The sequence below is a fragment of the Balaenoptera physalus genome, assembly GCF_965194825.1.
Source record: "Balaenoptera physalus genome assembly, chromosome: 13".
NCBI classification, from domain to species: domain Eukaryota; kingdom Metazoa; phylum Chordata; class Mammalia; order Artiodactyla; family Balaenopteridae; genus Balaenoptera; species Balaenoptera physalus.
The window spans coordinates 38,196,692-38,212,624 of NC_138892.1; the positions used below are offsets into that span (position 1 = coordinate 38,196,692).

The window sequence follows — 15,933 nt, forward strand, 5'->3', positions numbered from 1 at the left end:
AATAAAGAGTAACCAAGTATCAGAAAAATGTAATGACTGAAATACCAATTAGATGAAAAGGATAGAGATAGTTTGGTAGAGAGTTGTAATTTAGATCAGAATTACATATCAATAACTATACTAAAATACAGCTATTGTTGAATGTTACAGTTAACATTGGAAATAGAGATCATAATCATTCACTGTAAAAACAAATCTATCTAAGGAAACATTTGAAATTTTATTGTTCTTTCAACCACTGTCTTAAACTTAAAACTAAAAATAACAGTTTTGCATGACAGTTACTGTTTTAAGAATGGTCTTAAAAATCTTTAATATTATCTTAAAAGAATTTTTTCATCATTAAAAACTAAATAAGCTTAGATTCCGTAGTCATACAAGGTATCTTTATGTTTTTAGATATAAGCAGATGTAAAATTTGGAAATAGCCAAATTGCATGTACTGTTTGTGTACTATCTTTTTCATCAAAGCGTCACCAGAAACTTACTGGTGATGTGCATTTAAATTTTAACATCCAGTCAGTTCATCTAATGGGAATTAGAAAGGCTGGTCAGCCAAAGTGGAGGAGGTTAAAGATACAAGTATGTAGTATGTTCTAATTAATTCAATAATTATTTATTGACTGAATAGTATAGTGGTAAAAATTCTAAGCAACCACCAAATTAAACTATACTTCCCACCTCCAAGCTATTTGGTCATTCATTAGGATAAATGGATTCATTCTTTAAATCATTAATTAAATAACTATTTTTTAAACTTGACAAGAGGTGAATCCTCACAATACAAACCTCTGATTCCCATCTCAAGACAATTTGATTGTTCGTTGGATCAGTTACGTTTCACAAGTTTTCAGTCTATCCATTCTCACTGAAAAACAATGAAAGTTAATGTTACACATGAGCTGATCAAACTTCATTGGACTACATGAAGTTGCTTTTCACTGGTTTTAATTTGCTTCAGTGTTGCTTATAAATCTTATGTCCAAAAGCCGGAGCTGGAAAGTGAAATTGCTATTGGCTTAGTATCCTTAGTTCTGTTTGAGTAAGTGTCTCAATCTTTTTGGTTTTCCAATTAATATATAACAACACAAATCCAAACTATTGTGTCTGGAGAGTTGAGTTGCTTAAGTGTAAATTGTAAATCCCTGCTCTTCTACTAGTTGCTTTGTCTTTGTTTTTTTCATGTTGCAACCTCAGTGTAATCTAAGCCTGGAATTCAGCTAAATTAGAATAAGTTATCTGTGTAGAAGCAAATTATGTGTTGGTGTAGTGAGACTTCTGTAAGTCTCACTCTTGGAATTGTTAATTGAATTTGGGGTAAAAATAGATGAAAAGAATCTTTGTTAATTAGATGTGGGCACTGTCTGGAAGTTGTTGTTAAATACGTAAAGGCAAATATGAATTTAAAAACATCAGAATGAAGATCCCTGGAGAATTAGCATGAGTATGGTAGACATGATTTATTTTAAAAGGTAGCTGGGAAATTTTCAAGGTAAACTGAAATGCCTGTGCCACAAAAGAGTTATAAATAAAAATGATAAATAATGTAAACAGCATGATTTTTATTCGTAAAAATAATTGAAGACATCTTCTGTGTCTAAATTGTTTTGCCAAATCAGGGCAGGTAAATTCCCCTGCTATCAGACCACAGAACTGTAGTCCTGACCTAGATAAATATTTGGATTGTGTATGCAGTGAATCATTTCATTAATTTTCAAAAGGCATTATAGCATAATGCTTAAAAACCATCCATTTTGAAGGTAGCATACCTGGATTGGAAACCTTTGTCATATCTTTTTCTGTATGATCTCAAGTATATTATTTATGCCCTTTATGTTATTTCCCTTACTTATAAAATAACAATAATAATACCCAGTTTATAAGGTTACTGGGAAGATTAAATGAAATAATGTATGTAAATTTCTTTGCATGTATGTGGCATATAATTGATGTTCAACATAGAGCAACTATTATTATTGCTAGCAGTTCTTAATTATACATTTAATTTCTAAACTCCTATTCCTTATTTGTCTTCCTTCCTTATCCAACTTCAGGGAAATGTCTCGTACATTGACATTTTCAAAAAGATGAGGAAGAGGAAAAAAAGTGAAAATTAAATTAATTTACATTGCTTTTCTGTTTCCACTTTAAGAATTTTGTTGGCAGAAACAAATTTCTAGATACCCTTGGAATTCCACTTTCCATCTAATGTCAATCTATCCTAAGTCTAAAGCATATAAACACAGTGTGTACTTCAGTGCACCTCAATCATATTACCTAGGCTACAATACACTTGTAAATGTTTTTTTTTTAATATTTTAAGACACACTGAAATTGCCTATTACTTTATATTTATAGAGTATCTCTTGTAGACTTTCTTTAAGCTGACCTTCCATGATCCTATCCTTATCCTCCTTTACAGTTGTCTTTGTCTTCTACTTTGCCTCCTCACACTGAGAGTTGTGAATATCCTACAAGGCTATGTCAATATTTCGTGTTCTTTTCTTTCTGTATTTCCCCAGTGAGCTCTTCCATGCCCAGGGCTCCTTTTTAACCTTGAATCATGTAATATGAACTTTAGGAAAGACTTCAAGTTCATATGGTCTTTTATGTGGATAACTAATTTGCTTCTCCATGTATACATTCTCAAGTATTTTTCCATCCAATTTTTCCAACTCCCTATAGGACTTTTCCATTCATACAGTCTGCTGTCATTCAATACTCCATAAATATTTCTAGAGTGCTTTCTACTTGTCAGAGAGTTTACTAAGAACTGGGAATAAATAATCAATCAGATATAGTTTCTGGTCTCAAGGCACTCAGTGTCAAAATGGGCAGTCAGAAAACTAACAGCCAATTGTGCTAAAGAGTGATAATTTGTATGATATGAGTTAGTGGAGAATGCTAAGGAATTATGTAACTTAAATCACTGGGATGCCACCCATCCCACAGTGAGTGACATATAAGCTAAGACCTGAAAGATAACTGAGAAGAGTTAAGGAGGAGGAAGAGTGTGTAAGGAAAAACTCTGTCCTACCTCCTGTGATTCCCCTTTCCGCTCACACTACTGCTACACTCGCAGCACTTCCAACACCAGCTGTACGGGAGTTTTTCCCTTACCAAACAATTCACTGCAACACCAGCAGGGTGTCCTATAGTTTAACTCAATTCTGACACTGTCTACCTGGAGGTAGCACCAGATCCTACAGGTTAAGGGCTCAGTCCCACAAGACCACTCCCACCCTACTTCAGATGCCAATTGCAAGTACAATTTGTCATCTGTGCTTCTGACTGAATGGGTATAAATCACAGACTCCCACTAACCCCTCCTTGGGTTTGATTAATTTGCTAGAGCAGCTCATAGAACTCAGGAAAACATTTACCTAACCTACGTTTACCAGTTTATTAAAGGGTATGATAAAGGATACAGATGAACAACCAGATGAAAAGATACATAGAGTGAGGTCTGGAAGGGTCCCGAGTTTAGGACCTTCTGTCCCTGTGGAGTTGGGATACATCACCCTCCCAGTATGTGGATATGTTCACCAACCTGGAAGCTGCCCAACCCCTGTACTTTTGGGAATTTTATGAAGGCTTCATTACATAGGCATATCAGTCATTAAGTTCACTTCCAGCCCCTGTTTCCTCTCTGGAGAATGGTGGGTGGGGCTAAAAATTCCAAGCTTGAAATCACAGCTTGGTCCTTCTGGCGCTGAGCCCCCATCCAGGAGCCCACCCGGAATCCCCCATTAGAACAAAAGATGCCCTGAATGCTGTTGTCAGGAATTTACAAGGGTTTTAGGAGCTCTGTGCATGAGCATTCCAAATGAATATAAAAACTCACAGCCAAGATGGCATTTTGGGTGTGTGTAACTGCAAGTCCTTCAATAAGCTAGAACATGAAGTATGAATAAGAAGATAAAGGTGATCATTATTACATTATAAATGCTTACAGTACATCATATACAATTAAGTATTTTACAGTACAAACACACTAAAACGTAGGTATTATTATCCCTCATTTTATAGCAGAGGAACGTGAACTTGAGGTTAAGAAACTTGTACAAAGTCATACAACCAATTACACCTAGAAGGGCCAGGACTCATCCTAGGCCTTTTAAGAATATTTAAGAATGCTATGCTTCTCGGAATCACCTTCCAAATAAACTACTGTGCGAAATTATTTGTCTCAGGGTCCACTCTCAAGAAATCTTAAACTTGGAAGAAAAGATAGTACAGATGAAATGATGTAAAGAAGAAAAATTTATATAATGTGCTGAGCACAGTTTTTGGCACATTGTAAGAGCTCATTAAATGATTGTTATTTTATTGTTGTTGTCTTACTGCTTCTTTCTTTGTTTCCGTCATTTACTAGAATGTAAGCTTTTTGAGAGAAGGGCTTTTTTCCCCAGTGGTGTCTCATATTTAGAACAATGATCAATGAATATTTGTTGAATAAATAGATTAATACATTTTAGGGACTTCCCTGGTGGCACAGTGGTTAAGAATCCGCCTGCCAATGCAGGGGACACAGGTTCAAGCTGTGGTCCGGGAAGATCCCACATGCCGCGGAGCAACTAAGCCCGTGCACCACAACTACTGAGCCTGTGCTCTAGAGCCTGCAAGCCACAACTACTGAGCCCACGTGCCTAGAGCCCGTGCTCCACAACAAGAGAAGCCACCACAATGAGAAGCCTGCGCACCGCAATGAAGAGTAGCCCCCACTCCGCAATGAAGAAGAGCTCCTGCTCGCCACAACTAGAGAAAGCCCACGCTCAGCAACAAAGACCCAATGCAGCCAAAAATAAAATAAATAAATAGATAAATTTAAAAAATAAATAAATAGATAAATTTAAAAAATAAAGTGCTGCAAGGGACTTCCCTGACAGTCCAGTTGTTAGGACTCTGTGCTTCCACAGCAGAGGGCATGGGTTCGATCCCTGGTCGGGGAGCTAAGATCCCGCATGCCACGTGACACAGCCAAAATAAATAAATAAATAACAATAATAATAAAAAAATAAAATGCTGCAAGTAAAGAACTGTCAACAACTCTCCATCTGGCAAAAAATATCCTTCAGGAATGAAAGTAAAATAAAGACATTCGCAATGAAGGAAACTAAGAGAATTTATCATCTGTGGGCCTGCTCTAAAAGAAAGTTAAAGGAAGTTCTTCAGGCTGAAGGAATATGACCCCACAGATAAACTTGGAAGTTTAGGAATAAATAAAGAGCAACAAAATATGAAAAAAAATACATTTTAAACACTTGAGAAATGTGAGAATATAGAGATATGAAAGAGACTCTATTATTTTCTCCCAAATCACATTTCTCTTAAGAATCACATGTTTCTGTGCATTTCCTGATACCTGAAGTTTCCAAGATGTCAACTTTCAGTGATGTTTTAGCTATCTTTTGAAGAGGACATCTTACATCATATGAAGAACTCACTAAAACATTTTTATGAATCTCAAACTTTTGTTTTCAATAATGAATTTCATTTTCTGAACTCTCTGCCTGGAAAGTTTTTCTCCCAGATAGCCACATTGCTTCCTCCCTCTCATCTTCAGGTCTATACTCAGAAATCACCTAATTCCTAATTAAACTGAGCCTCATAGCATCCCTCCCTTGCTTTAATTTTCCCTTTGCAATTATCACCATTTAAAAATGTATTCCACTTATTTTTGTTTATAGTTTGTCTCACCCAACAAGAATGAATTAAAGAACTTTGCCTTTTCCCCCTATTAATTTTCCTAATACCTGATATATCATCAGTGAAATATCAATGAATATATGTGAAATGAATGCATCTCTCCAGGTCATCAAGGAAAACTGTTTTTCAGAGAAAGAGGATAGAAGAGAGTCTGTTGCAAGACATGCTAGGAACCCTGAAATAGTCTGGTAGAAAAAGGGATGGGGGCTGCGGAATTTTCCTGACTAGAAGACTGACCACCAAGACCACCAGTAGTCCACTGTGTGAGCTCAGAGCTTGTCAGAGATTGATAAGAGCCAAAAACAACCTGACAGAGGCAAAGGTTTAAAGAAAAAAACTTGGAAGGCTGCCTTGGGAATATAATGGGTTTGGGAGTGCCTAGAAGCAGGGGGTCAGGCTGTCAGAAGCTTAATGAGCTATCAGGAAACACAAAGAAGGGTCAAGGCAAAGCAATAAGCCAGAGAGCAAGAATCACACAGATGCCAGAGTTTTAGCTGAAGTACGTTAGCATTTTGAGTCACCTGTCATTCTTTTATCTTCTTCCTTTTTTTTTTTTTTCCTCCTCGTCATCACCTTGACTAGCCAGGATGAGTACCCGTACACCCTCATGTATTCTTTTTTCCTAAAGAACTCTTTTTTTTTTTTTTTTGCCCCAGATTTTTAAAAAAATTTTTTAAACTTTTTATTTTGTATTGGAGTATAGCCGATAAGCAATGTTGTGATAGTTTCAGGCGCACAGCCAAGCGACTCAGCCATACATATACATGTATCCATTCTCCCCCAGACTCCCCTCCCATCCAGGCTGCCACATAACATTGAGCAGAGGTCCCTGTGCTGTACAGTAGGTTCTTTTGGTTATCCTTTTTAAATATAGTAGTGTGTACATGTCAATCCCAGACTCCCTAACTATCCCTTCCTTCCACCCTTCCCCACCCCCACCCCCGGTAACCATAAGTTCGTTCTCTAAATCGGTGAGTCCGTTTCTGTTTTGTAAATACATTCATTTGTATCCTTTCTTTTTAGATTCCTCATATAAGCGATATCACACGATTTTTCTCTTTCTCTGTCTGACTAACTTCACTCAGTATGACAATCTCTAGGTCCATCCATGTTGCTGCAAATGGCATTATTTCATTCTTTTTTATGGCTGAGTAATATCAGATGTGAACTCGTTAACGGTTGATCCCCAAATTCCCCCCCACCCCCGTGAGTTGCATGCATCTTTTTATAAATAAACACACCCCAAATCTCTGTAACATATGGATCTCCAGGAGCAGGAGAGGTGTCTGGGAAGCACCTGGCTCGGGTTGGCCAGAAGGGCACATTTCCACCTCCCAAATAAGTGCAAAGACACTTTTAGTTACAAGTGACAGAAAACCAATCCAAACAAGTTTGAGCACAGAGGGGACATTTTGGGCTTATTTTACTGAAATGCCAGGGATAGAGCTGATTTATGGCTAAAATCAGCAGCAGAAGTAATTCATCAGGACTCCAGCTTTTCTACCTGCTTCTCTATGAGGAGGAACTCATGGCAAACAGCACTCTGATCCTATCCCACCAGCTTACGTTCCATAGTAGAAAGGAGACTCTTCCCCCATATCTCTGCCAGAAACTTCTCTCAAAGAATGTTCTAATTGCCCTGGCTTAGATCATGTGCCCACCCATTTGCCATGAGCTCTGGCCCCCTGATTGACAGTCTCTCTAAGATTAGAGTGGGGAAGGAAAATTCCCCAGTGAAAATGTAAGATGTTGGCACCAAAAGGAATATGAATGAATTCTGGGCATTTTAAAACAAATGTCAACAAACACTTGACAAATCATGGTTAATCAGTTAAAATGACTGTAGAAAAGTTTCTCTTGACCAGTGTTCCATGGGCCTCAGTGAATTGGTATGTGTGGAAATGCATGCAAAATTCTGCCTACACGTGAATCTGTCCAGGGAGGGGTCCATAGTTCAATGAAGTACAAAGGATTCCAAGGTGGGAGGGTAGCAGAACTTGGAAAGGAAATGCTTCCTCCCCATCCTCACCCACCATTAACTTCCCCTGACTTAATAGAGCCCAAATGCAAAGCCATGTGAGACAATGTGACATAGTAAAAAGTATAAAGATAAGGACTTTTATTTGATTCCTTAGTTCTCATTAAATTCTCTTTATCTCAGTTTAATCACTTGTTAAATGTGGATCATAGGACCTAATTTGCAGATTAAAATAGTTCAACACAGTTCTTGGCACATAGTGGGTTTCCAGTGCATTGTTGCATTTATGTCACAACTGAGTAAGCAACAGAGACTCCCCAGAAGTGATTTGTCCTAACCACCACGCCATCCTATTTGTAATAGGTCATGCTGTTTAACAGTGAGGGATCCAGTCCTACTTAACTATTCTAGACAAGTCACTTGAACCCTCCCTTTAACAGCTTTTTCTGTCAGTAGAGCCCAGAGAATGTTTTAAGGTTATCAGCCACTTTTCGTTCTGCTTGCTATATTTGTAAACCACTTCTCAAGCCACCTACTGCATTCCTTTGTCAAGCCAGCTGGGAGAATTTCCTAAAGAGGCCTGTGCTACCTCCAGCTACAGATTTCTAGGTGACCTTCTCTGCCCTTTTGAACACACAGAAGAGCAGACCCAACCCCCAAAGTTGTATTTGCAGGAGAGAACATCTCACTTTCCCCAGTGTGAAAGGAAAAAGAATCAAGCTTATTAACACCTACAATAAAATCAGATGCTGAAGCTTTGCTTTCATAACTACCCAGGATAATTTGTTATTGAGCAAAAATAGAACAGAATATAATCATATTAGAATGATAGAGAATATAGAGGATCCTGCATCAATTCTCCAGTTTCAAAAATCTAATTTGCAGGACTGATTTTTTAGAAAAAGTAAAGTTTGCATGTTAGTGGTTGAAAAGTTTGTCTTTCTTGGAATTAATTGCCATGTATATATTTTATGAAAAACTGGAAGTTTGTAATTTTTTAATATAGTGGCACAACCATATTTGCATAAGGTTTTCCATGTGAATTTGGTGTTTTGACTTTTCTAATTAAGGTCATTAATTTATCATTTCACTGAGTCATTCAGTAAATCTTTATAGATGGACTGCTTTATTTTAGGCACTAGGGTGTATTTGATATTTATCTGAACTACTAAACAAATTGAAGTTATTCTGTAAACTAAGAGTTAAGTTTGATGTTTAAATATTTTTTAAAAAGGTCTCTCTTCACTTCTAATTAAATAATGGAAGAAAAAGCATAGAATTTTAAAATTTATTGTTACTGTTGTCATAACTTATTTAAGTCATGGATGTTATCTTAGTGAAATGTCAGTATACAATACTTTAATTAAAAAATTCATAATAAAGTTTTATTATGTATTGATTATAATATAATATTATTGATTTATGCAAGAGAAAGATATTAAGAATGTAATATGAAAATGATATATCCAGGGACTATTTCATTCTTGTTTTTTCTTTGATGTAATTCATTTCTACACTAACTAACATGAGAGGAATGTCTGATGATTCTCAAGCACAGTAAATCTTTATCTTTTGTTATTTCTGAATGAATTAGGTTTACATTCTTTGTTTTTCTATATCCATTTATTATTTAATTTAACATTTATATTGAATCCCTGCACATACTAATGTGATGTGCTGCTTCATATGAAAATGTTGTTGTCAATAATTTACTCCTTTGAAAATTATTTTCCCATGAGATATCATTAGGACTTCTGCTAGCTAAATAAACAAGCAAAGTGAGTACAAAAATAAAGGAATAAAAAAAAATAAAAAAATTAAAAAAAAATAAAGGAATAAAATATTAGATTTTAATGAGGAAGATACACACCAAAATAAACACAGATATATTGTACAAAGTATAATGGCTAGGTACACTTTGTCTGAGAAGTAGGTTTTTCAGCTGACTTTTGAAAGCTGAGATTGTGTCAGCTGTAGTCTGAGCTGGGGAAGAATCCTTCAGGCAGGAAGATCAGCAAGTTCCTCAGTTCTGGATGAGAAAGTGCCAGGTCTGTTTGAGGGACAGAAAGGAGGCCATTGTGGCCGAAGGAATCATGTAGGGTGTTATAGACCTTGTTAAGAAGTTTAAAATTATGCTAAACAAGTTGGGAAAACAGAGCGGTTCTTTGGCAAGCTGAAGAGTGACACGATATAACTTAAGTTTAAAAGATGAATCTGGCTGCTTTGTGGATGATAGATTGTAGATGGGCAAGAATGGGAGTAAGGGAACCAATTATTTGGTGATTGCAGTACTACAGGAGAGACGAGCTTTTACAGAGTTGTTCTTCATTATGTGGTGATATACCCTTAAGAAATGATAAGTTATGTGTTGAATTGCTGGAGGTCATATGCAAAATCACTTTTTCTCATGAATATATCATTGGCATGTGGGCAGCAATGGCAGGCAGCAGGACACATACCCAATCTCTCCATGTCTTTTGTTTACTTGATAATTCTTTGTCTGTGTGACATGTTGGTCTCATAATTTCAACTTATAATTTTAACATGATTCCATATTTATTTAATATAAATATTCAATATAAATATAAAATTCAATAAATATTCAATAAATATTGAATCATATTAAACTTATATGCTTAATATGTACTAAATACTATGGACATTGATTTCCCCTAGAACCAATACTGACTCTATATCTGAGTTGATACTATAATAAAACTTGCCAAGAAACAAATAATTTATGGTATTAATGTAATGTAAATATTTTCAAAATAATATGTATGAATAGCAAATATATTTTTAAAATGCTGTAATGTGATTTTCTACTCTATATATTATTAAGATCACTTAAACTACAACTATCTGGGAATCTGTTTCTTAGTTCAAAGTATCATGTGTATAAATCTGAGCTAAAATTTTGAAAAATTAATTGCCTTCTGAGAATTTTTTGTTTGTAAATTAACTATATTTGGACTAGAAGTGCTAAAATAATGGCCGTTAAAATAATGACAATGAGACCAGTTTAATTCTAAGTGCTCATGATAGTGGCACAAATTGTTTAAGTCTAGCTTATTTATTTGCTTGTTTTAAAATTGCAGATGTGCTGTCTCTTAGGGAAGATGAATGTGCTCACAATTAGTCTTTAGTTGTCAATTTTCTGATTTATCTTTCTTTCATACTTTAAAAATTCAGACTAATACAAATTTTATTATATTTCATAAGTTAAATTAAAAAGTAATTTCTGAATTAATAACACATGGGTCATGCCACTGATTTAAAAACATTTCAAACCAGATAGATACATTTTCCAACTAGAAAATATTTTCTTAATTTCACATTCCTATAAATATCATAAATGTTATTTGAAATGCTAACCTAAATCTTAGAAATATTTTTGAACTAATAATATGAGTAAAATTTAATGTTTATTTTCTGACTATTTGTTTGTATTCATTAGTTCTTAGCCACAGTCAAGTAAACTCAGTTTTCTTATATTTCATGCTCTATCTTAGATTTTAAAGGCATAGTGCTTTTATTTTACAGATTGTTGCCTTGCGTGAACAAAATGTTCATATACAAAGAAAAATGGCATCAAGTGAGGGATCCACAGAGTCAGAACATCTTGAAGGGATGGAACCTGGCCAGAAAGTCCATGAAAAGGTATGACACATATGACATGCTCTTACATGGAAGTGTTTACTTGCTGTATCATTTGACAGGAGTATGAAATATTAGTGTCATTCATGTAATAAACATTACTGTGTTTTGACTTGTTGATCAAAAGTGCAGTATTATTTCCTTTATCATTAATTGCTCCTAATTTGATTCTCTCAAAAATATGTGTGGGTTTATGCACATATATATATTTGAATTTTTCATTACTTGCTATTAACTTGATTCTCTTAAAAAGAATTTAATTACATATCTGTTTGAACGTATCTATAATTGAATAAATTATAAATCGAATAAATATCTAAATATATCTATATATCTCTATAGATATATTAATAATCTATATCCAGGACTGTTTAAAGTACAGTAACAATAATTTTGATTTATAAGTGGTATTATGTACAATTCATGACTAATCTATGGCTTATCACTGCAAAAAATGTTTTATAATATCTTATTTGACTTATTATTTTCCATGTGTTTGATAAGACCACAGCAGTACTCCAGTTAATGAGAAATTACGTAAAAAGATATCTGAAGTCATTAGACTTTTACTGTTTTTTAGAAGGAATTGATTTTCCTTTCGGGTGGGGCATAGACCCAGGCCAAGGAAACCAACAGTCTGTTTGGCGCTTTTCTGTGCTGAACCACTTGTTCCCAGCACAGGAGAAAGAAGGTCAGTTGCTGGTAGGTCTGGAATCAGATTAAGATGACATAGGCATTTGCACATCCTGCGCATGAGGCTTAGACCATCTCCTGGATATTTGCAAGTTATAGCTCTGGATGCTTGAGCTCCTTAATCATCAAGACCTCATAAATCAGGTAGCTAAATTGGTGTCATTTGGAATATCAGGAGGTTTTAAAACATAGCGATTAAGAAGCAAGTGACCATACCACAAAACAAATAGCACTAGACTTCTTATCATAAAATAAATTGAGCACTTCCTCATTTTTCCAGTTGAAACAAATGGAGGAGCTTCTTATGTTTCCTCCTTCAACTGTAAAAGCAAAAGAAGCCAAGTCAACCAGACATTTCCTGAGACCGCCATCAATTCTGGTGGCTGAGAAGCAAACAACTCTTCATTAAAGGCTTTACTATTTTAGCCTTTATCCATGTATTTTATAGAAATCTTAAGCTAGGTATTAACAATAAGCTACAATCTGACAGCTAGATTTCATGAGCTATATTTCAAATTTGAATAAAACTTATTCCTCTTTTCTTCAGATAACTAAACTGACATTAATTCAGTAAATAAACCACCAAGCTCTTTAGAATAGGGCATTTGCACACAATCCTCAGTTTAGGAAACTAACATGTCATTTTACTATTACTGTTTCATTTTAATTATGTCATCAGTAATACAGTGCTATACCTTTCCCCAGAGAATTACAGAATGACATTGGTTTGAGTATGAAAATGGACTTTATGGTCATCTTGTCTTTTTCTTAGAAGTCTTCAAAATATAGTGATGCCATATTATGCTAATCTGGACTAAAATTAAAGAAATATGCTTTCAAAGGCATAAAGAACTTAAGATCTTGTCTATTCGCTAACAAACCATTTGGTGCTTAAAGCATTCCTCTAGTACTTCTGGGGAGTGGGGTACTCATACATGTAGTTTTTTTCAAATATTATTTTTTTTAAGATATAACCCCAAAATATTTAGGCATTATAGAATATAAGACAATTCATGTCAGATTAATTTTCAGAAACTGATTACAGAATTAGGATGAGGACCTATGAATAAATGATGTTTGTCTCTATTGGACTCAACAGATAGTGGTATATATGTGGAGGATTCTGAGTATTTGAAGACCTAAAGTACTTGTCTTTAACTTTCTTTGCCTTCCAGTTCTGGGTGAAGGCATTTCAGCCAGTGTAGAAGAGAAATTCTGTGCCATTGCTAACTCACTCACACTTTTTTATAGATGTAACTAAAGATTTTTAAACATTGTGATTATCGGCATACTTATTTTAAATTTCCCAATATTGTAGGAAGAGTGATTTCCAAATGCTTTGAAATAATGATATACTAGTATTTTAAAAAATATCATGCCCCTATCCTGCAATGTAATCCTAAAATATATGTCATATTTTTTTTAATTTTAAAAATAAATAAACTGTGCTTTAATTCATATTACTCCTGAGATGATTCAAGAAAGTACTTTAAAAGTTTTATTTATATCATATTTCTTTGCCTGATATTTCCTTTGTTTTCAACTTTATTGAGATATAATTGACATATAAGATTATATAAGTTTCAGGTGTGCAATGTGATGGTTTGCTCTACAGATTGTGTAAAATTAAGGTATACAGTGTGATGATTTTGTATAAGTATATATTGTAAAATGATTACCATGATAAGATTAGTTAATTCATTCATCACCGTGTGTGTGTGTGTGTGGTGAGAACATTTAAGATTTACTTTCTTAACAACTTTCAATTATACAATATTAACTATAGTCACCTTGCTGTACATTAGATCCCCAGAACTTATTCATCTTCTAACTGCAGACATTTTTTGATAAAAGCTGAAATAATATCCTAATTATTATTTTTATCATCCTTTTATAAATACTGCTAAATTATGCACCTGAACATTATAAATCATTTTTTCGAAATTATCCCCAATAACAGGATTATTTAAGGTATGTTAATACCATTAAATAACAAGTGTTATAAGATTGTAATTTAAATCCTAACACTTAATTTTTCAGTAACAAGTGTTTAAAAGGTATATTAAAACAAAGGAAAAGAGAATATTATTTTGGGGAGTGTCTATATTGGGGAGTAGCGAAGGTTATCAGCGTAGGATGACTGTAGTATTAGTGTATAAACTGCACAGGGGTTGTTTGGAGGAAACATGAAACTATTGTCAGGTACTGTGGAGCTGTCAGAAAGTGACTTGCAAATCCTAGTCACAAGGATCGCCCTTTGTTTAGGGCAGTAAAGTTACTTAAATTACATAGTCAGGGTGGGTTATTAGCCAACAGGAGAGGTTTTACGGCAGTGGCTTGAAAACTCTGTTCACAAAATAGTTGATAAAAATAGTCTCATAAAAGCACACTCTGAAACAGGCCTATTACTCATAGAAAAGTTGTGTAATTATTACCAACATTTTGAAAACAAAAATGAAAAGAAAAAATAAGCTTAACTGAAACAATTTTGTTTCTTTGCGCCATGGATTTAATCAGGTGTTCTAGAAGAGCATAATTATCCACGGGATAATAAAAAAATTTTCAGAACACTAAATTTTACCTAATTAAAAGTTCAGGGCTAGGATTCATAACTTTCTTCCTGTTGCTTTCCAGAGGGGAGTTAACTTGTGAAAAAGAAATTTTAATAAACATGCTTCATTTGTAAAAGAGATAGTAATGCTCCTGGCTCATATATTCTGTACTTCCAATTATTTTTTCCAGCTGCAAATGTTTGCTAGGTAATGTGGGTAAGTAGTATGTTAGGCAGTGGTTGAGATTCAGAAGACATTCCCTGTAAAATTTGCAAAAGTGAAAATAATATGCAGTGAAAAGAATCTGCCCAAATTAATATTGCAAAACATGATGAATAAAGTGGTGTCAAAAATGATACTAGAGTTTAAAGGAGGGATACATTAATTGTGACAGGAAGTGTCAGAGAGGCAGTGTGGAACAGTGACTTGTTTGAAGTCAGTAGACCTGGATTCAAATCCCATCTCTGCCAATAACTACCTGGGTGTCCTTACTCTGTAACCTCCCTGAGTATCAGTTACAGGTAAATAGTCATGCCTAACTTGTAGCTTCGTTGTAAAGAACAGAAACACTGACTATGAATGACAAAATTCTTGACACATTGATTACAAGCAATAAACAGTATGGTTATAATATTTATTAATACTGTGTTCTCATGGTCATTAATTTTTCAATAAATATTTAGCGGTGACCTTATTGAAGTGCTGGGAAATTTGTCCTGTTCTGGGTGGTTGGGACGCTAATGAATAGGGCAGATGAGGGCACAGACAATAAACACATACATGGAAAAGGGAGTGAATGTGATCAAGGGGCAGGTGCGAGGTGGGTGGGGAGGATAAGTAGACATGGCACTGAAGGGCTTTTCAGGAGGTGGAGTTTGAACCGGAACCCAGAAGAGTACAGAGAGTCAATGGAAAATCTTAGAGTTTTTGAAACAAAGTAAACACTAAGTGCAAATGCACCGACAGTGGGAAAGAGCTTCTTGGGCACATTCTTGGGAAGAAAGGATTGCAGGGTAATGTAGTCTAGCTGTCAGGAGAGGGAGAAGCAGGAGACAGGGCACACAGGGGCGGTGAGCAGGGGCCAGATCATTTAAGTTCTTGTCGGCTGTAACAGGGAGTCCAATTTTATTTTCAGAGCAATGGGAAAACATAGAAGTGTTTTAAACATGGAAGCATCCTGATTAGATACTTTTTAAAAAATCAGTTGCACTACAATTTTATGTCCATTTATCATTTTTTCACATATAAGATTTCTGAAGCAGTTAGAGACTTTTTTTCCTTTTCTTAATTTTACAGACAATGAAATTGATGCCTACTTAGAAAAACTAAATGACTTATTTGTCC

General features: G+C 34.9%; 1 protein-coding gene across 15 annotated transcripts in view; it reads left to right on the plus strand.

The window, feature by feature from the left end:
- The window catches only part of PPFIA2 (PTPRF interacting protein alpha 2), a 466,902-nt gene that overhangs the window by 316,073 nt on the left and 134,896 nt on the right, over nt 1–15,933 (plus strand). For all 15 annotated transcript variants that reach the window (XM_082418868.1, XM_082418877.1, XM_082418875.1 and 12 more), the window contains one exon: nt 11,231–11,347. In XM_082418868.1, the coding sequence (XP_082274994.1) occupies nt 11,231–11,347 (117 nt within the window). The remainder of the gene's footprint in view (nt 1–11,230; nt 11,348–15,933) is intronic.